Source organism: Telopea speciosissima, chromosome 8 (assembly GCF_018873765.1).
Source record: "Telopea speciosissima isolate NSW1024214 ecotype Mountain lineage chromosome 8, Tspe_v1, whole genome shotgun sequence".
Classification (NCBI taxonomy): Eukaryota; Viridiplantae; Streptophyta; class Magnoliopsida; order Proteales; family Proteaceae; genus Telopea; species Telopea speciosissima.
The window spans coordinates 61,646,537-61,669,437 of NC_057923.1; the positions used below are offsets into that span (position 1 = coordinate 61,646,537).

At 37.0% G+C, this 22,901-nt stretch overlaps 2 protein-coding genes across 5 annotated transcripts; both read left to right on the top strand.

Moving 5' to 3' along the window:
• The first annotated feature begins 577 nt into the window (after positions 1-577).
• Positions 578-21,983, top strand: LOC122638399 (fatty alcohol:caffeoyl-CoA acyltransferase). 4 transcript variants are annotated; one of them, XM_043831346.1, is made up of 3 exons: positions 578-1,070; positions 4,082-4,979; positions 21,953-21,983. In XM_043831346.1, exons 1-2 carry the CDS (start codon positions 615-617, stop codon positions 4,976-4,978), a joined length of 1,353 nt encoding a protein of 450 aa, XP_043687281.1. In that variant the 5' UTR covers positions 578-614; the 3' UTR covers position 4,979; positions 21,953-21,983. The 4 variants fall into 4 exon arrangements, with proteins under 4 accessions (XP_043687281.1, XP_043687280.1, XP_043687282.1 ...); XM_043831345.1 differs by lacking the exon at positions 21,953-21,983 and adding an exon at positions 15,159-15,190; XM_043831347.1 differs by lacking the exon at positions 21,953-21,983 and adding an exon at positions 11,453-11,501.
• Positions 11,736-21,948, top strand: LOC122638401 (probable glutathione peroxidase 2). The gene is made up of 7 exons (XM_043831349.1): positions 11,736-11,750; positions 18,712-18,794; positions 19,109-19,185; positions 20,553-20,614; positions 20,696-20,814; positions 21,604-21,771; positions 21,868-21,948. The coding sequence occupies exons 2-7, from the start codon at positions 18,750-18,752 to the stop codon at positions 21,898-21,900; spliced, it is 504 nt and encodes a 167-aa protein (XP_043687284.1). The 5' UTR covers positions 11,736-11,750; positions 18,712-18,749; the 3' UTR covers positions 21,901-21,948.
• Positions 21,984-22,901: the final 918 nt, after the last annotated feature.

Here is a 22,901-nt window from a genome sequence, read left to right on the forward strand (position 1 = left end):
TTGGAAGGGTGACTCTAGCTGGTTTTTTATAATCTTCCATTCTTATTCAAATCTACTCACCACGCGATGTGGGATTAAAATGGTTTCTTAAGAGCAAAAATGTAGTTATCCACACAATATGTAAATGGAAAGTTAAACGGATCGGATATCCTATCAGAAATGGGGAACTATCTGAATTCGCATCCGATTAGTTATCGAACGGATACAGATAATTTCCAAATAGATATAGATAGTAATTTTTCGAATACGGATAGCCCTACACGGATTCAAACATAGATCCGATTCAGATTTTCGACTATCCATTTACAGCCCTACTCAAGACCAGATAAAACCCTAGTTTTGATAAATAAAAAAAAAACATATCCTTTCATGACTCATGAGAGAGTTGAGGAGTTGTGGGTGATCCGACCAAAATCGACCGGTCCGATCCGATACCTCAAACCATGCTCAGGAGATACAAATCTTTTCCTTTAGAGCCCCACATCTATACCCGTATTAAATGTAGGCACGTTTATCCATTAAACTACTCAACTACTTCCCCCCCAAGTGGCCTCAAACTTTAAATATAAATCTCCAATGTCCTTTCTCCTTCAAGCTTCTCATCTGCAATATTCATGGGAACCCTTTACAAAGAACCTCCTTCTATCATTCAAGACCTAAAGGTCACTCTACAGTATTCTTCAATAGTCTTTCCCTTAGAAGAAATTGAGAGAAGGTCTATGTTTCTATCAAATATAGACCAAGTTCTTAATTTCAATGTAGAGACTATCCACTTTTTTCCGGCCAACCCTGATTTACCGCCGGAAATTGTTGCCGAGAAAATCAAAACTGCCCTTAGGAAAGTACTAGTGCCATATGATTTTTTGGCCGGAAGGTTGATGTTGAATCCTCAGAAGGGTCGGTTAGAGATTGACTGCAATGCTGCCGGAGTCGGCTTCGCCGTCGCTACAAGTGAAGTGTCACTGGATGAGATTGGGGACTTGGTTTATCCTAACCCAGCTTTTATGCAACTGATCATGAGGAATCCAGACAATTTAGATCCAGATAACCAGCTACTTTGTTTTGTTCAGGTACACATGGAGTTTATTTTCAAAATTTTTCTTTTCTTGTCTTGGCTTCCAAACATAGCCTTCAGAGTAAGTTTCTACAAGTGAGAAATAGCTTGTTCACACACACACACACACACACAAGAGAGAGAGAGGTTGGGGGATGAAATTTTCATGTTATACGGATTCGCAGCCAAAGAAATGGAATAATTAACTTCTTCTTGGGTTCAAAAATACCCTAATAGGATTCACAAGATTTTAGTATTTTTGTCCAAAATATTCTTATGAGACTCTATTTCTTTAACTGCGACTACGGGTAGTAGCAAATTTTTTTTTTTTCGGTGTTAGACATGTTTTGAAATGAAAAAGACCACCACTTTTTCTGTCACTTATTGAGAGTAAAATTGAGAGAATTTTATTTTTAATTTTTTGAGAAAATAAATCTTTCTTTTGTTTATTTAATTTAGGGTCTCAGCAATTATGTGAAAAACTATCAAAACATGCAATTGTGGAGTAAAGGAAGGAAAATCAAATCAAGAGAGATGATTAGAGAAGTACTGTTCTGTAAGCGAAAAATTAATATTTTTTTTCTTTGTTTCTTTTATCCAGAATATCAAACTTTTCAAAAGAAAAAACTTGAGAAGTATCTTTTCCCTTTTTTTGTCATTCTATTTTCTGTTTAGCAGGTTTTTGAAGGACAAAATATAGGAAAGAAATTTTCCTGTTGTGCCTTACGTGGGGTTTTTCTATTTAACTAAAAAATTGAAAAAGAATTTGGACTAATCGAATTCATAAATAAATTTTTTTTTGTAGGGAGAGGGATGGATATGCTAGCGGTATACCGTAAGTTAGCACCCTATGTGTCTATCTCTCTCTTTCTCCCTTTTAGGGGTAAGGAAGTTCTTTCAAAAGGGAGGGTGGAGGGTGGAGGGTGGAGGGTGGAGGGTGGGGGGAGGGGGGAGGGGGGAGAGAGATAGACACAATAGCTAGGATGCTAGATTACGGTATACCGCTAGCATACCCAGCCGTTTTCCTTTTATTTTATGATAAATTATAGTGGTTTGATAACTGTGTTTTATTTCAACTTTAATAGTGGTTGACATAACAGGTTCCACATGATAATGACCTTATGGTTCATCTCCAAACAAGTAGCCAAGTAAGGGAATTGAAGTGCCATATAGAATGAGTCCCATATCAATAAGTACACTACTCATCATCAGTAAATCATCAATAGGAAAATTATTCTCTCAGGTTCTCTGCTCGGCACAGCTTCCTAGTGCCTCGAATAAGAGGGGGTAGAGCCCACCCGGGCAGTGTGTTTGGGCAGGAGGTAAGGTGGTCATTTGGAAAATTATCCTCTCCAATTCCCTATAGCCCCGTAGTGCGGCAGTGCTAGTGTGGATGCCCAACATGTGGTAGCTCAAACATCCAACGGTCTGCGCTTATTGACTATGTTGAGCTCACACCGTTGGATGTCCGAGCTGCCATGTGTCAAACATCCACACTAGCACTACCGAGGTATAGGAAATTGGAGAGGATAACAATCCGTGGTGATTTTCGCTCACTATGAGAAGAACCGTACGAATTGTACCGGGCAGAGAACTTGAGAGGATAAAGATTTTCATCAATAGCCATTGGTTAAAAAACCTTGCAATGAGAAAATGGGGACCCTGATCCTCTATTACCGAGTTGCTTGGTAGGACCCTACTATCAAGACACAGCAAGGCGATAAATGACTATCTTACCCCTGCCTGAATGTCTTGTCCAAATGGGGATAAGGCGGTCATATACTGCCTTATTGTGTCTTGGCAGTAGGGCAGCAGTAGGGTCTTGTCGGACAGCTCGGCAGTAGAAGCTCCAAATTGAAGAAAATAGATCCTTTGAACGTAAGTGTTAGGTGTCAAACGCATGTTCCACTTCTTACCATTTAAGTGTTAGATAGGGATAGGTGATGACACCTCACATCTACGTCTTAGTCAAAACTGTTTGGTTTCTCTTCATTAATTTAATTTAATGCTCGTGATGGGTAGGTGAGGTAAGGAGAAGCTACACCTTGCAATTGTCACCACACCATCCAAGGTGTTAATTATATCCATTCTTAATTTGCAAAATGATATCCCCTACAGTTTAAATTCTAGAATGTGCCCCAAGCAAGGGGAGACCCTTTTAGATTTTGGGTTCATCAATCCCAAATTGGATAGAGTTGGGTTTTCAAAGACTTTGCCTAGCTCATTCTACTTGCAGCTTAACCTTTCTTTTTTTTTTTTTTTTTTTTGTATTTGACCTGATCTGATCGAGTTAATTAACTGTGATTATGTTTCAAAAGCTTCATTTTTGTTTGGGGGTATATTCTGTCATTTGCAATAGTGAGGTGATTCTGAAGGGCCATTAAGAGATTGTAGTTAGGGGTCGAACCTGAGGTTCCTTAGGAATCGACTCACCTTGTGTGTTAATCTTTATTATTGGGGGCCAATGATGAACTGGCTGATCTATGTATGGTTCTGCCTCTGCCTAATAAAAATCTTTTAGGGCTATATGAGTATTTATGTAAAGGGGGACTGTTCTCTGTGGGAGAGTGTGGCCCCTACGTGTGCAGGTGCGGGGGGCCAATTAGAGTGTGATGGTAAGCATCATGAGAGGGGGGGGAGAGGTGGTGGGATTTCTGCCTTTTATGGGGGGTGGAGTGGGCATTTCGCCTCCACTGAGTACACTCCCCCACAGGGAACTTTTTTCCTTATGTAAATTACCAGTATAAGGTTTTACTATAGCGAGGATTCTTTCTCTGTAATCAATCTGAGAGACGTGTGAGACTAGTATCTGGAACCCTATTCTCCATTGATAGTGAAACAAATCTCATATCTCACCATAAACATTGACAATCTTACTAAACCTCGTAAATCTTTGTGTGCATTTGTGATTATTTATTTATCATTTCCATTCTACTTTTCTACATGGTTCTCAAATTTTTTTTTTTTTTTTGCATTAAATAGTGAATGTGTATGCAACTAATGGGGATATGGGTTTTGTTTTGGTAGGTAACATTATTCAAGTGTGGCAGTTTCACCTTGGGTATATCTACCAATCATGTAACATTCGATGGAATCAGCTTCAAACACTTCTTAGACAATCTTGCTTCCCTTGCTGGTGACAAACCCTTAGCTGTCACACCTTGCAATAATCGTCAACTCCTAGCAGCTAGATCTCCTCCATGTGTCATGTTCCCTCATCCTGAGCTAGTAAACTTTGAAATCCCTCCTGCAACAACACTATTTGAAGCTAAACCAGAAGACCTTGAGTTCAATATTTTCAGGCTTAGTTCCAAAAACATTTCAGACTTAAAGGAGAAAGCAAAGCTTGGGTTAAACAAAAATGGCAGCAACACCCGTATCATGAGTAGCTTCAATGTTGTCACAGCCCATGTATGGCGTTGCAAGGCCCTTTCAGGAGACATAAAAGGAAACCAAGAGAAAACTTCAACTCTCCTTTATGCAGTTGATATTAGGGCAAGACTTTGTCCACCACTCCCTTCATCTTACACTGGAAATAGTGTTTTAGCTGCATATGCTTGCACGAAAATCGGCGAAATCGAAAATGCTTCATTCTCCTACTTAGTAGAGATGGTATCAGAAGGAGCTACAAGAATGACTGATGAGTATATTAGGTCTGCAATTGATTGTGGTGAAATGAGCAAGAGGTTCCCACATGGTGATCTTCTCATATCTTCATGGTGGAAATTAGGGTTTTCTAATGTGGATTACCCTTGGGGAAGACCTAAGTACAGTTGTCCTGTGGTACGCCATAGGAAGAACATTATAGTGTTCTTCCCAGATATTGAAGGAGCTAGCTTTGATAATGGAGTTAACATTTTAGTGGCTCTTCCTTTCAAGGAAATGGAGAAGTTCCAAGCCCTCTTCAATAACTCCCCTGCATAACTTTTTTTTTTTTCTTTCTCTCTTTTGTGTCCAAGTCTAAGGGATATTTTTTATAAGATGGTTTCTATGGACTAAGAAGTACAAATACAACAAGGGTTGGAAGGGTCAAGTTGGCCTGGATTGTGTGTGTGTGTGTGTATATATATATGGAGATTGTAATATGTGAGAAGTAATAGAATATCTTTTAATATAGATAAAGATATCTTGAGGGTGGGCTTTGGTACAAGGGTAAAGGTTGCTCCATCAAGATCAAGTAGTCACGGGTTCGAGTGTAGTAACAGCCTCTCTACGAAAGCAGGAGTAAGGTTGCATACATTATGACCCTCCGATGTGTCTCACAGATCTCTCGTAGCTTTTTTTTTATTTATTATTTCTCTTGGGTGAACGAGTGGCATGTTGTCCTCGCCAATTTGTTTTAGGATTGAGTCCCCTTTCTAAGCCTTAGCTTTCTTTGCTTTTAGTCTGTCTTCAGGCTTGTTTGCCTCCTTTTTAACCTTCAATAAAAAATTTTATTAAAAAAAAAAAAAAAAAAAGGGTTGCATACATTATGACCCTCCTCAGGCCTTGCAGTGACAAAAACTTTGTGCACTGGGTACGTCCTTTTATAAATAAAGATTTCTTGTTATATTTTTGTCTATCTTTAGTTCTTTTGATTATTTATCTCTGTTATGAAGCTTGTTTTCCTCTTTTTATTTTGCTTTATAGAGGATTTAACTTTAGTTTGGGTCTCTCTTGGTTACAAATTCTATAATGCAATGTTAATAATTGAATCTCTATGGGCTGGGCTTTCTCTGGTTATAGACCCATAGGCCCATTTGATATTGAGCAACATATTGGAAGGCCCACATAGTAAGGGAAGAAAAGGTTTATCAGAGAGAGAGACACCTAAATGGTAAAGCCCATTTAAAAGCATTTAATGACCTTAATAGGAATATATACCTTATTTTAAAATTTTTAGAAATCTGAGTTAAATCTGTCCGATAACAATTTTGCAATTAACAAACCTTACTGAAGGACTTTTGAAAATCAAAGATACATAGATGTCCTTTGTCAGTGGTTGTCCAGTGATGGAAGAGTATGTCCACTAGACCTACTAGGAATTTTTATCACCTCAAGTGCACCAAAAAGGTACATATGACGGTGCACCTTAAAGTGATTTTGTTTAAAACACTCTTCCAATTGCATGTGCATCGTTAGATGTACCTTTTTGGTACACTTGTGGGTGTACTTTACTTGAGGAGTTGAGGGGATAAAGGTCCGACCTAGTAGACGTCTGCCTAATTAAGCCAACACCCGAAGTAGTGTATCAATGTATGTCGTACTTAAATGTGGTCTTTGAGTCAGGTGACATCCGCTAATTTTAGTAAAGGTTCACTTACATCAGAGATTTATGACAATTATAAAACAAAGAATCTAGGATCCACCTTCGGCATGACTATCAACAAATCTCAAAACTAAAAGCTACCTAGAGAACTGAAACCTAGGTCTACTCAAAGAATCTTTTTGAAGTTCCTCTGGCATATGAGAAGAAAAACTCAGATTATTCATTGAATAACCTGTTTTTTACAGTTTTCTTCGCTAGATAATCTGCAATGCAATGCAAAATTTTCCACTGAATAGGGGAAATAAATTGTTGAAGAGAACTCTAAGTTTGATTGACAAAACAAGAGATTGAATTTATTTGAACCAGATCATAACCGAAGCCGAATCACATTCAATCCATAGCTTATCAAGATTTAATTCCTTGGCTTTGAGAAGCCTTCACATGAGAGCAGTATACTCTGCTTCATATTTATTACACTGACCGAGGAAGATATAATAAGAATAAAGGACCGAACCTTCATGATCTTTGAAAATTCCCCCCCACACCCGTCCTGCCTGGATTTCCCAAAATACTTCCATTACAAGTTTATTTCAACCAACCCTTTTTCAGGTTTACACAAAAAAAACTTCCAAATTATAGGTGCTAGATGTGGCAGAACATAAATACCCGGCCAAGTCTTGTACCACCATGGGGAAGATATTTTTTTTGCAATTTTCCCTTTCCCTTCATGTCTTCTTAAGTTATTAGTTCAAGCCATAAATTATAGGGATAAGAACGAAACCAGCCAACCAAACCCCTGTTAATGAGTTCGGCATGGCTAGACATAGATAACAATTTTCCTTTCCATCCTAATAGTTTTCCTTTTATTTTATTCATAAGAGAATACAAAAAAAATCCTTTTTGACTCTTCCTTTAAAGATTTGAACACCCATGTATCTAGTTGGCAAATCACAACATGGAATCCCCAAGTTTATGGCAATCCAGGCTCTTCTAGACATAAATAACATACTATTTTCAAGATTAATATGTTGCCTAGAATAATCTTGATATTTAAAAAGAATTTCCTTCAAATAATTCACATACCTGGCCGAATCATTCATTAAAATAAAAACATCGTCAATGAAAAGAAGATGATTTGGAGCCTGCAAATCTTTGGACCTGGTAGAGCCTTTATCTTTCCCTGAGATAGCAGATGGTTCAAACCCCTACAAAGGATCTCCTCAACTAAGATAAACAATAATGGGGATAGAGGATCTCCCTACCGCAATCCTCGAAGCACAGGAAAAAAGTTCCACTGGACCATAATTAAATAGAATGGATTTATCTTAGTAGAAATGAACATATATATGATGCATCCACTCCACCAATGTATCATTGAACTCAAAGCTCCTGAAGACCATGAAATAGAAAATCCCAGGACAACGTGTGATAAATCTTCTAAATATAAAGTTTCATACCAATCCCACTCCCTCTAATAGATTTATGCATTAAATTCGCCATCTCTGAAGCCAAACTAATATTCGAAGAAATTATTTTGCCTTTCCGAAACGTTTCCTACTCCTTAGAAATCATATGGGCAAAAATAGGGTGACAATCTTAGAGCCATAATCTTCAAAAGAATTTACAAAGAAATTCCCCATGCATATCGGCCGAAACCTATTCAAGGAACAAACCCCCCAACCTTTAGGATTAAAGAAATGAAGTTATTATTACCTCCCTTCAGAATGCCACCTCAACTAATTCTTCACTACTTTACACACATCGAAATCCACAACTCCCCAACACCGTCTAAAAAAGACCCCATAAAGCCATATGGACCGGGAGAGTTATCTGGGTCCAAATCCCAAACTACCACCTTAATTTCATCGTTTGAAGGAATCACCTCCAATCCCAAAATATTCACCTCATCTATAATGAACGGGATGAAATCAAGCGACTCATAATGATCAACCAAGAGAACAGTCTTGTGAACGTTCTCAAAAAATTCCACCACATGTGCCACCATTTTTGGTTGAGCTCAAAGAAGACGTATTAGATGTACTTGACGTCAAGTACGGGCAGACAAATTAAGAGGATAAAAATTCAAAGAGGACCCATCGTCCTTCACTAGATACCTGATCATACCTCTGGCTCACCGAATCTTTGTCGACTGGTGAAAAAACTTTGAGTTCCTATCACCACTCTTTAATCATTTTACTCTCAATTTTTCTGCCCAAAACTTCTCATGACGATTTAGCGCTTTCAAATACAAAGTCTTAGCAGATGCTTCCTTGTCAAAAAGGTCATCATTCAAATTGGCAGCCTTGATAATTTCTAGAATTTCTTCTAGAGAAGTTTTAGCTTCATTAAGCGCCACATCTGGTCATGCATTCTCAGTCTTTGAAAGATAAAAGATGACAGAATAAGTTTTTTTTTTACATGGCAAAATAAGTTGCTTCAGTTGGAAAATTTTAACTATGATTTAGTTGCCTACATTTCCCCTAAAAATATTAGTAATTCCCCTAACAAGTCTTTGCTTTACCCCCAAATAATCTCGTGAGTGTTGTTTCTCTCCTCCTTGTGAGTGCTTGTTTCTTTCCTCCTCGTGAGTGAATCACCATGACCATGGATAATCATTCATATGAAGAAGAAAGTGAATACGATAAAAACAAAGACGGAGACGATGGTGGAGATGAAGACGAAAACGGAAATGAAGACGAGAACGTGGTAGGGAACGAATTTGCGGACAACGCTGTAGTAGTAGTTTTGACATGGAATGTTCAAGGCGAGGTGGAGGTTTCTAAGATGGAAGTAGCTACAGTTTGAGATTTCAAATTCATTGATATATAGATACAATTTCATGACGTTTCTAGTGAGTTGCTATCTCTCAAAATTGCACTCCGCTAAGCACTCAAAGTTGGACTCCCCAACATGGCAATGTTGGTGCAAGGTTTTCAAGTGGGTACGCGAATGCATTATCTCAAATGCAAATGTGGTTGGCTTGGCTATGAAGACCAAATCTCACCATCATCAACCAACACCTTTAACTATGACTCATTTATGCTTGGTTTTGTTATTGAGTTCTTGCAGTTTGGAGAATGCAACTACTCTTTTGTATAAGAACTCTCGAACCGCAACCTCAACTGCGGCTGTTACGCCTCCATCAACCACAACCACCACTGCTGGAAAGGATGGTCGTCAACAGGGTGGCTCTTCAGTTTCTTTTTAGTCCATGTGGCAATCTTTCCTTAAAATCGGTTTTGGCTCTAAATGATAACGATCATCATCAATCGGTTACACCTCTAAACGCTCCTCAACTCCTACATGTGGTTAGCAATAACATCTCCACAATGACTGTAACTCCTCTTGGTAGTGAATGTTTTCAGTTTGAACCATTTATGGTGCTTATATATCATCAAGCGGTTATTCCTTAAATTCCTCAAAACGGACAACATATTCTTCTCCTCAATGGATACTTCCCTCTCCAATGAATGTCTTCAGTTTCACCCATCCATGACTCTTCAGTTTCTGAAAATCCACGTGGCAATTTCCTAATAATCATCATCAATTGGTTACACCTCTAAAGGCTCCTCAACCCTTACATGTGGTTAGCAGTAACGTCTCAACAACGACTGAAACTCCTAGCCGACAATGAATGTTTTCAGTTTCAACCATTTATCGGTAAGAGACGGTGGTCTGTATCAAGCTCCCAGCATTTACTATTTTCCAAAAAAAATAATATTTATATTGGTTAATACAACCCATAAGCCTTTAATCATATCTTACCATACAAGTACATGTACATCTTGGATTACCATTAACCGCCCAAAGTATATAATCCGACGGTTGAAATTAGTACTTAAAAAGATAACAACCTTTGTTGGCCTACATAAGGAAAGAAATTAAGGTGAGAAAATCCCTATGAAGTCTCTAAACATGAGAAAGTATCAGATTCTTTCATTAAATCATAGAATCATTGACAGCAAATTCCTGGTCCAATAATAGGATAAAAATGAACTGCAATTGGTGCCACCGTAGAACTACCATACATTTGAGGTGGTGTGCCAGCGTCCTTGATGGGAGGATGAGATTTTCATCCTTTCCATGTTGAAAGTAAAAATGTGGAAAAGAAACCTCAAGGCCGGGGTTAGCGCAGCTGGTTTGAAGGGTACATGAGACTCCCCCTTAGGAAGCGAGGTTTTATGATCAAATCTTCGCCGCAGCATAATTTCTTGCGGCCACCCGCCTGAGGGTCACTAAGGCCTAGAACTCCCGATTTGTGCATGGCGCAGGGGTCATGTACGAGCCCAGGGAGGATTTAGTCAGCCTAAAGTCGGATTACCCCTCCTATCTCCAAAAAAAAAAAGAAAAAAAAGTGTCGAAAATAGCAAGAAATGGAAACATGGTTAGTAATCTAGGGATCAGATTGGCATCGGTGGAGGCCGATCCTGAATATTGAATGATGCGATATCGATCCACTGACACGACCCGAGGGTAAAAATGTAATAAAAACCAATTTTTTTAATTAAAAAGCAAACACAATAATTTAAGGCGATTTAGATCGATTAAAAAAAAAAGGCGTACCCAGTATATAGGCTCCCGCCATTGTGGGATTGTTTGATAAGGGTCATAATGTACTCAGCCTTACCCTTGCTTTCGAACCTGAGATCACTTGATCACTACGGAGCAACAATACCGTGACCACTTGGTCACAATGGAGCAATCTTACGGTCTTACCCCTTCTTTTGCAAACAAGCAATCCAGATCGATATCGATCGAAACCAATCCTGATCCAATTTCCAATACCTTAAACCGTGAATGAAAAGGTTGATGAGAGCGCATCACACTCTTTTGAAACCCTCTTGCTCCCATGTTAACGGAAAAAAAACAAAAGCTCTACAGTGCCTTAATCTGGCGGTGCATTGAAGTGCGGGCTTAAAAGCTTGACACGTAGAAGTAACTTGTATCATTTCCTTATGTTAGGGGATTGAATTTCATCCTCCCATCGGTCATAATATGATTTTGATGTATAACCTCACCTCATCTGATACTCTCTCTCTCGCTCCGATATATCTGATATCTGTCTTGTGCTTGTGTCACATTAAGTCTTGCTGTTTCTGAAGAGGTACCATCTCCATCTCCATCTCTCTGAAAAGGTACGTTCCCTCTCTCTCTCTCTTTCTCTCTTTCTTTCTTTCTTTCTGTCTTATTATCTAACAAATTAAAGTTTGTATGAGTGCATGAGCAGGGTTTATAGGCGAGAGAGAGAGAGAGTCGGAAATGATGTTGAGAACGAAACGTGAACTCCAACACAATCATGAAACAATGAGTGACTCTGAGACAGAGCCCGACTATTTCAACTTCCATAATTACGAAAACGATTGTGAAGTTGCAGAGTTTACAACAACCTTGGAACTGGAACCCCCCAAATCTTATTCTCCGCCTTCACCATCTTCTTCTTCTTCTACTACTACTAATAATAATAATCTTCAGATTGTACCTTTCAACAAGAAGGGAAACAATCAACAACAACATAATAATCAAATCATCGTTCCCTTCTACCCATGTTTCTATGTTAATCCAGATGGGATTGCTTCTGTTAATCTTCCTCCACCACCACCACCACCACCACCACCACCACCACCACCACCACCACCGCAACGACGACGACTTGATCGTAGGAGAAGCGAAGAAATCAAGGCTTATATGGAGGAGAGGCCATCCTTTTGGTGGATAGAATCAAGGCCCCGTCCAAGTGGTACACATGCAGATAAGGTTTAAACTCTTGCCCGCAGTGCTATTGTTTTCATATGCTACTTACTTACATACATACATACATATATATAGTGATCCATCTCCTCATTGTTTTCCCAACCTCAGACTGACTATATTCAAGACCTTGAACATAAGCATCACAAGTAGGCACGCATGCATATCCAATCACTTTAATTTCTTCCAAGTGATGAATTAAAGTTCAAATTATTTTTCTTGAATGTAGAACTTTGTTTAAATTTTAATACTACATGTCCAAGGTGGGGGCTTGAGTCTAGTTTATTTTTTGTTTTTCGATCAGTTCTGTGTATAAAGTTGACCTTCTTCCCATTAAGAATATAGGGAGGAACCGGGGGAGAATCACCCAACTCCCGCTTTGATTCTTAAAAGTTATGTAAAGACTTTCCCGATCTAAAAAGACACCATTAGATCCAAAAACTCCCCTACCATTGATATCAAAAACGCACACTATCATCCACATTAGACTGTTTTAATTTTATCGATTCTTGATTGGTAATCAGATGTTAAGTATCCCTAGATTTGGTACATACAGTTTTTGTAGTTAGTTAATGATATTGGATTATTAATGAACATTCATAACAAAGCTTAGCGTTAATAGTCCCCTTCTATCAATAATTTCCTTTTGTATTAAGAATAAAATAATTGTCATCCGATATCGAACAAGAACCTGGTTTTATTTAGAATATATCTAGCATATGATCCTCTAGTTCTAATAAATTAGAGCTAATTTTTCATTGTTCAATATGTGAATGAACATTGTGAAATTGTTAAAACATTAATGGTCTGTTATGATAGATTTAATTCTCTAATAATTTACAATATAGGCGCCGCAAATATCGAGAGTATGAAGGAAGAAGAAATTAATGTGGTAAATATATTTGGTTTCTTCTTCTATAATGTAAATGAACTACTACTCTTTTAGGTATATTTGTTACTTTTATTAGCCCTATAGTTTTAATGTTGAATATTGGGATTAGAATATGAATAAGCGTTTATTAAAAATTTTAAATGTTAATTTTCCCCTTCCCTTGTAATGAAGTCCCTCCATGGAGTAAAGTAGTATAGAACTCGTTTAGGTAATCAAAATGTCACAACTTAGTTTCAATTCCTCAAATTCTAAAAATATCAAAATCAATAGATTCTTTTTAAAAATATTTGGAGGAATATCTTAGAGTCTAAGCTAAGAGATTTCATCGTGGTCCAATCTTGGAATCTCCTTTCCTTCTCATTCTCGATTGGCAGCCTCCTTCAGGTTGCCTCCTACAAGACTTTAAGGAAACTTCGAAGCGTCATGAAAAAATGATGATTTGAATAGCCATTATATCTGCATTGGATGGAGTTACGACGAAGATTTTCCACACACTACCTTCACTCCAAGGAATGAGCTAGAAACTTACTTTGTGGTTAACCATATGGTTCTTGTATTTTCTTTTCCTTTGCCTTTGTCTATGACTTTTGTGGTGCCTAGCTCTTAGTTTCTTTGTAATTTTGCTTGTCTCTTACCTATTGGCTTTGTGTGTGTGTGTGTGTGTTTTTTTTTTTTGGTTCTTTTAATAAATTATATTATTCACAAAATTTTTTTTATTATTTTTTTTATATAAAAAAAAATCAGAAATTTAACTTTTGGATCTAGTAAACTGATATAATATTTAAATTTATTCAATTTTCTTAAATCATTCCATTGTTGGAGTATAAAAAGACAAAGGTATCCTTGTCACTAGCTAGCCATCAAAATTGTTAGAAATACCAGTAGAAGTCTAGCTCTTATACCTTCTTTATAACTTAATTTTGAGTTGTTATTAGGGGGTATAATTGGCTAGTCTTTTCAAGCTTTGGATAGTCTGATGGTTGATAGAACAATTTTTTGTTGGATAAGATTTTTTTTCAGGGTTTTTTAATTTAGATGAACCATGCATGCATATATTTTTATTATTCTCTTTTAATTTACTATTGTTTCTCTCCTTCTTGTGTTAATCTTTTGACTGAAAAATTATGCAGTACTACTGGAATTATTTGGAGAGAACTTTTTACCGATCTTTAGTAGAAGTTGAAAGGTATGTAGAGACAGGTTTTGTCCCAAAATATGTGCCCAAGAAAAAGAAACCAAGACTGGAAGCCAAAAAATAAATGTGGTGAGTTTGATATGCTTGCATATATATACTTATATTGGTTAATCTCATACTTTAAATCCCAGCTTCTATTGCTTGGTAGGACTTGATATTACTTCTATTTCTAGCAGCTATTTGATTCATCTTGATGTCATACAAGGCTTGATGAGATATTTATAACCCAACCCAAATGAATTAATGTCCTTTGAGAGTGAAGATAAATCATACTTAATTTTGCTCATGAATTGTTTCAAATGATAAAATGGATTAAGAAAAACCATTGTCTTAGTTCTTCTGTCTTTTTTATTAAATCCCTACCCTACCAATACCTCCTTTTCAAATCTCATGTGGTTTATGAAAAGGTGACTCAAAGCTACTAGAGCAAAACAAAAACCTTAACAGATCATTGTCCATGATGCATGCTTCTATACTAGAAGGTCTAACCATGTTGGACATTATATATAATTCTTAAATTCCATGTCTACTACCAGACACCCTCTATATATATTCTTTCTTGCAGTAATAATTCACATGATACCCATCTTTTGTTTTCTCCAAAAACTATTTCTAAATTCTGTATGGTTCATAAGTGGACTGAGTTCAAGTATTACAATTGTTTACTTTGAAAGTGCATTTATGGAGAATGTAAGGAAAAGTTAGTTTCTTGTGCCATCACAATAGAATGGCTTAAGTAATAAGTACTTAGAAAGGGTTTTGGGGGAAAACAAAAGATGGGTATCATGTGAATTATTACACTGCAAGAAAGTATAGAGGGTGTCTGGGAGTTTAGAGACAGTAAAACCTGAAACTTGGCCTAGTTTCTTTGAAAGTGGAACATTGACAATGTATCCCTACAGAATACAAACCTCACAGGAAAGTTCCTAAAAAAGTGTTTTTACTAGTAATGGATGTAACTGAATCCTGGACAATGGTAAAAAGACATTCTTAGTGACTGAACCAGTTGAAACAAAACTTTCTCTCTCTCTCTCTCTCTCTCTCTCTCTCTCTCTCTCTCTCTCATGTATATCATTATCTTTCACTTATAGTAAAACTCAAAAAAGACAATGAACAATTTGGTATGCATTATAGGTGACCCTTCTATTGGTGTGATTCTAAGAGATGATACTGATCAGTCTCATATGTAATCTTTCTTGGTTCATTGGCAGGGAAACAAGCTTAGTGGCTGAAGGGTGGTAGATGTTAAAAGGCACTTACTTGGGTGTCTTGTCTTGTGTTGAAAGGCTAAGGTTTGAAGGCAACCTTGAACCTGTTTTTTAGGCAACCTTTCACTTCTTGAACTTTTTTTTAAAGTTGTGTTCTATTTTTTTTTTTTTTTTTTTAATGTCTTTAGTGTGTTTTCTTTGATGTTTAAGATGGGTCCAAGTGTATGAACCAGATGTGTGTTAAACACACATATTAAAGATAAAGAAGTAACATTTTAGTTCACTTCCCCTCTTCCCTTCTGGTATTAGAGCTTAGTTGGAAGGAAATAGCTAGAGTGAAGAAAAACAAAGGGAAACAAATACTATACTGGAGAAATCATCACTGCCACAACAAATACCACAAGTTTGTTTGAGCATACAACCTTCTAGCTATTCTAATATTTGCTGAAGAAAACTATGATTTCTAGAGCATCAAGATGAAAACCCTATTTCGATCTCAACAAGTATGGGATTTGGTTGAATCCGGGTATGTCGAACCCGAATCAACAACAACTAAGATATGGATTCAAAGAATTGATGCTGAGGCAATTGCCTACATTTCTCGTTTCAACAATGAAGAGGACATGGTGAATGATCGTTATCCTCTCAACCCTATTTATTGGCCGTGATTCGGCATTACTTGTGGATTGAATGCGACTCCAGTGCGGTGGTATATATATATGTGTAATGAATCAGTCCATTCCTTGGATGTTTCAGTAGCAGTAGGTGTTTTATCAGCAGTTTTCTTGCATCAATCATATGGAAGATCACCAATTGCTATTGGGAAGTGAATTCGGTATGTGGCTGATTCTTTAGGTATCATTTTAGAAATTCATAACATACGCCCTAATTTGATAGGAAGTTATTTCTCTTTCTCGGTGTGGTGTGATCGCATACGATCACACAATATTGTGCACCTTCCTATTTTGTCATCCTCAATATTATGCTCCATATTCAATATTTCCTAAGAGATACCATTCAAAGAGGTGAAATTATTCTGGAAGGAATTTATCGAAACTGAAAAACAAATAGCGGACATTTTCTCAAATCCACTAAGTGAAGAAAGGTTTTGTACCTTGAGGAGAGAACTCGGCATTTGTAATCCATTTGAGTAGTGTCGGACCTCTCAACAGGTTGTTCGCGAAAAGCTCATCTCAAGTCTGAAAAATTAGACATAAACTGGACAGATTCAGAGCAACCGGTTAGTCAGACCGGTCGGATTGAGCCCAGAATGCTCAAACATTTGAGAACTTTAATTAGTTGGAGTCTTTTTGTTCTTTATTTATTCATTTGAGTTGAGCGCCACCATTATAAGATTTTAATTTCAAATCAACTCAATCATTGAAGGCTTGCATCGTAGCTTTGGAATAATCTCATCAAAGAAGTGTTGAGATAGCCTTCAATTTGTGCACACATACATTCATATCATTTTGTACAGGGAGTATTCTTTGAAATAGTACTATACTTCCTTTACTGATTGGTTTATATTTTGAATCTTAATGTTGATTAAGTGTGCATCATCCTAAATTACACTCAAGTGATTGCACGGATCCTCTTATCCATAAAAGATTTGTGGAAATGGAAGTTATGAGGAGACTCTTGATCATGGAGTCTTGTTGCTTGTTGTTTCCAAAGGTGGGTAGCACCATCTTCAAGGGGACAAGGGGTGGTTCCATCAATGTAGCGAGGTTTTGACCTTCAAGGAATGGTGAAACTTGAGTTTTCCATAAAAAATAGTTGGTTTGGGTGAGTTTGATAGAAATGAAGTGGTGAAAATGGAATAGAGAGGGGGGGGGGTGTTAAGAAAACAATGCTCAGAAGTGTCGGTTTGCAAAAGAAATGTGAAAAACAGAGAAGAAAAAAGAACACCCAACGCATAACACAAAGGATTTACGTGGTTCACCCTCAAGATGGGGAAGCTACATCCATGACCGAGCAACATAACGAACTTCACTATCTCTGAAAGTGTTACAAACCCTCTTCTTCAGCCCTCCCAGAGAAAATAACAATATATAGAGAAGCCCTAACCTAGAAAGTACAAAAATACCCCTAGAACCAAAAAATGACCAACTAGTCAAGGTCGGACCAAAACTAAACATATGTCAAAATACATATCGTTTCAAAGGTCTCGACAAGCTTGTTTCGAGGCCGAAACGGCCCTTCGAAGATCCTTTGAATCACTTTCTGGATCGAAATCAGGTTTCACCAATAACAAGGGGGAGAAGGAAGAGGGAATTCCACCGATTGTGACAGAGGAATTAGCAGTGGAGGGATCGACCATTAGAGAGCGCCCGGTGGAGCAAAAAAAAAATTCAGGGAGAAAGAGGAGAGGCGGTGAAACATATGGCTCTAGATACCATATTAGGATTGAGTGGAAAATCCTATTCATTATCATATGTGAGAGGTTACATATAGCTTGATATCAGTACAATATGGTGTATTTTTAATATCATGTTCATACTGATACCGTATCTCATACCAACTCAGTATAAGTATCTCATATCGATACCATACCAAATTTATTCAGTATAGTTCGATACAGATAATTCAATATGAAAACGGTTTTGGTATTTTATACTCGATACACATTGACACCCTTAACTTAAGAATAGTATTGTGCATAAACTCTAGTGGTATTCAGGCAAGATGGAGTGCTTGATGTTAGAATCTGAGATTTTCATTTTTAAATTAGATTCTACGAAGGAGTTAAGATTAAGGATCTTCTCTGAACAAACCATAGGCCTCACTCTTAAGGGTTTGGCCTCCCTACCTAAATCTGTCTGCAGCATGTTTTGGTTGGTGAAAAAGTATGATCTCCAATTCCTTCAATTTCTCTAATCGGGGGAGTGGACCCCACTTTAGGCGGTGTTTTTGGACAGGGTATAGGGTGGTCATTTCCACCCCATTATGAGGAATTAGAGGAATTGAAGGGGACAGTGAAGGGAATAACGATTCTTGGTTTGGTTAGGTGGTGGCGAAGGTGGGAGAAATATTAGTCCACATATTCCACAAAAAACCAAAAAAAAAATAGCGCACAAATTCTCTTCGGGAACTTCTTATTAGCTGAACAAAGAAAACAAAAAAAAAAAAACTTGTGATAAAAATTTAAATTTTCAACTGCTATCTGTCAGAATTTAATGCATTGCAAGCCCCATATCTATAATATTATAATGAAATAGAAGATGTAATCTTGTAAAGGATCTTCAAAAAATAATTTCTTTCTCTAATAGGGTCAATAGAATTAAGGGGTTTCCTTGATAGAATTGTGGATTCTATACATGAATAGATCCACCAATTGGTTGTCTCCAGTCGTCCTCTGTGTTGCTGTCTTCTTCTATCGAAACCCGTCTGATTCTGTTCAGAACATGGCAGAAGAATTGCCCAAATCCATTTACGATTACACTATCAAGGTATATGGTTTTCTATACTATTTTAGCTTCTTTTTCGGATTTTCTGATTTGGTTGGGTTCTTGTTTACAGCATCTGTTTTCCTTTAAACGGAGAATTTTGAAGGCCTTACCCTCCTATTTCTCCAATTTCTCCAATATAGCTTTTACTTTTATTTTCTGTTTTGCAGTTTTTAGGTTTGTTTATACAAAATTTACTCCTTATACTGACATGGGTTAACTGGTTTTCTTTTGAATCATATTTTTCTTATTGCCTTTTTTCCCCCCTCTCTGCTTTTCTTTGTTTCCTCATAATTGGTAATTGAACTGCAATGCAGGATATCGATGGCAATGATGTTAGCTTGAGCTCTTACAGTGGAAAGGTTCTTATGATAGTCAATGTTGCCTCAAAGTGGTATTTTGTTAATCCAACAGATACTTGATATAGCTATCATATAATTTCTAATTCTTCTTCTCAGGAAAGATTTTTAAATTCCAGTATTTTCTCAATTGTTTATATGTATCTGTTATGCTTGGATGAAATTATCTCAGAAGCCTCTCTCTCCATAATCTGAATTTATGTGAGCTGATGAGTATTCCTTGTTATTGGTGAGCCTGATGAGTTTATTCCTTGTTTTTAGGAGTCGTTTATATATTGGGGATAATTTTGTACTTTTGGGGATTAGCGTTTCTCTATATTGTAATGCGGCAAAACCTATATATACATTGTTATCTTGTAAGGAGGTGTGAGTGAGGGTTTTGTAAATTTCAGAATAGTGGAAACCTCTTGATATCGCTCTGCCATGGACGTTACCCATCTTGGGTGAACCACGTAAATCTGTGTTCTATGTCTGTGATATGTTTTTCGTTTTTTTATTTTATTTTGTTAATCGCTATTCTGCTGAGCTGTTAATTCCTAACATTCCTGCCTTAGATGATTCAAATGATTGCAGATTTTATCCTCTGATACTCGATGAATAAGAGTTATGAATTTACACTGAGACTATGTACTTCTGACTATCATTTAATTATAGGAGGAGCTATGTCTTCACCTGAGGCATTAAGACAAACAATGAAGATGCTTCGTTGCACCTTACATCCATCCTCACTAAACATAATTTTCAAGCTTTAATGACGCATAAATAAGTATTCTGGCATTTACAATGAAAATTTAGTACCCTAAAAAATGTCCATCCATGGTCTATTATTCATTTGAGACTCCAGACATGTTTGTTGAAAGGGCTTACTCAGTTTTTGTTGAACTCAGAACACTTGATTTACTAGTTCAAAGCCTTGTTCAATTATTATGTAGTATTGGGCCAGAAAAGAAGAAATAGTAAAAAGACAGAAATAATTCTAGCATACTTTCTAAGCCCTATGATTCTGGTCAAGTTTTTTCGTCAATAAAGAGCTGATTTTTCACTGACTTAAAAATTCTAATGATTCGAAGTTAGCTACTTGAATTTTTTAACTTTGATAAAAAAAAAAAATAATGGGAAATGATGGCCACACTGCTGGTATCGTACACCTTCTGACACTCTCTCACCTCCATGACATGTGGGCCCCTCTGTATACAAACCGTGTGGTGCTTCCTCTCGTGCTCCCATTGACTTTGCGTCAGAGATTCAATCCCACACTGGCACTGTGTCGATCCCCTGCCCTTTTTTTTTTTTAAATCTTGAGTGTCTTTCTTTCTCAGGCTTGTTTCTTGTTGAAACATTGAAAGTCTTATGTATATTAAATAACTGCTTCTTATTAGTTTGCTTGTTTCTGTATTTGCAGTGGTCTAACTCATTCAAACTACAAGGAACTGAACATTTTGTATGAGAAGTACAAGAACCAAGGTCTGCTTCCAATCTGCCTTATTTATTTACTTTTTAAAATTAGTGAGTCCGGAGTCACATTGTTGATCATCATTCTGGCAGGCTTTGAGATCCTAGCATTTCCCTGCAACCAGTTCGCTGGTCAAGAACCTGGAAGTAATGATGAGATCAAGGAAGTTGCCTGCACAATGTTCAAAGCTGAATTCCCCATCTTTGATAAGGTATATTAGATGAATGAAACAACAACAGAGTTGTTGTTTTCGTATAAACTTGGGCCTGAACTGCATTAATTTTTTTAAGTTTCTGTTTTTTGTTCAGCGATAGTCATGAGTTTTAGCTTCACCATTGGTGATGATGAATGACTTGATAACTAAATAAAGACAACTGTTCCACAGCTACCTTGTCTAGGGGCATGAAAGGAACTCATTTCTAAAACAGAGTCCTGATTTAAACATTACACAAAGTTTAGAAATACGAGATTCTTCTCTCAGTTTGAGGATTCTGATTCATCACACTATGACCTGGTTTATTGAAGTTCTTGAGGTTGAGGATTTTTCCAAATTATTTTTAAGATTGGAAACGAATTTTTTTTTCCTGTTCCAATAGACCTGGATATTCTAATTCTACAATTACTTCATGAAATATAGATGCTATTGAGAAAAGTTAAAGAAGCGCAGGAGGAGAGGACAGGACCTTCCTTCTTGTGCTGTGTATATGTTGGACTTGGAGGGAACTATCAGGATCCACCACTTGATGCTTTTCTCCCACATAGTTTGAGTTGATTACTGATGTAATGGATCTCTTAGGGGGGAGGACTTCACCTTTCCTGAAGATTTTTACGACTAGAACAGGAACGGTGGACAGTTTCTTTCTGTCACCCTCCCTCCCTTCTGCAAGTATTATTGCCAAGAGAAATACAACAAAAGTTTGATCGTTCTCTAATATCTAATGAACCCAAAACCTCAATTTGAATTGTATTGTTCTTAATTTATGTCTTCTGGATATTTTAGGTTGAGGTGAATGGTAAGAATGCAGCCCCAATCTACAAGCACCTAAAATCAGAGAAAGGTGGGATATTGGGGGATAGCATTAAGTGGAACTTCACAAAGTTTCTTGTAGACAAAAATGGAAAGGTTGTGGAGAGATATGCCCCCACCACAGCTCCTCTTAAGATCGAGGTTTCAAAAAATTCTGCGTCTTCCTATATCCTTTTCTTCATAAGGAATTATATATTTCATCTAATTTCTTGCTCTTTGCCCCTGTTTCTCTTGCAGAAAGACATCCAAAATCTGTTGGGAATTTCATAAGTTCAACTGAGGCACGACACATTGTCCAGAAATTACTGTATATTTCTTATGGATCTCTCTCTCTCTCTGTCTCTCTGATTAGTTGTTTAGAAAGGATTCTGTGACATGTTACAAGGTATTAATAAATCAAACAAGTGGTAATGTAGTTATATTTACTGGAATTCTACAATTCTATTGGGGAATATTGTTTCCTGGTTTTGTTGTCTATTATCTCTAGAGGTGCTAAAAGTAGTAGCAAATAGCAATTGACAAAGAGAACATTTCTGCTTATGGTGAAAACTTTTACTGAAAATTTTCATATAAGCGAAGGTTGAGACTTCTTAACAGGTCACATATCATGTGGAGAATAGACTTAGCTCCTGCATTCAAGTAAGAGATTTGAAGCTCTGTGACCAGTCAAATGGGGTTTAAAAACCGTTTCAAGGACTGTTTACCTCAAACCAGTAACAAAATGGGAAACCGAAACCGTTTAAAACCGGGAAACCGAAACCATTTACAAAACAGTTTTAGTTTCAGAAATAGGACCCTTTAGTTAAAGACCTGATTTCGGTTTCTACATTTGACACTCTGATATGACCGAATGGAACCATTTAACCGAAACTGCACTGTTTAAGATCCTTACCAGTGAGGGTGTCAATCGGTTCGGTTTTATTTTTTTGGTTTGGTTCAAGATGCAACATATGAATATTGAAACCGAATAGGAGCATATTTTCCAAATCAGAACCGAACAGACTTGGATCAATTTTGGTTTGGTTTTTATGTAGTTCCTTGTTCGATTTTGACCCGGTTTATATTCAGTTTAATTGGGCCAACTTTTTACATCTTTCACCAACATTAAAATAAAAAACCCTTGGTAGGGCCATAATCCACAATTTTTTTCTAAACATTGAAAAGGATAATAATTTATCATCTACATTGATTAAAGCATTAAAAAGAATACGATTTATTCGATTCGGTTTGAAAATAGTTGATTCGATTCAGTTCGATCAACAATTTCGATC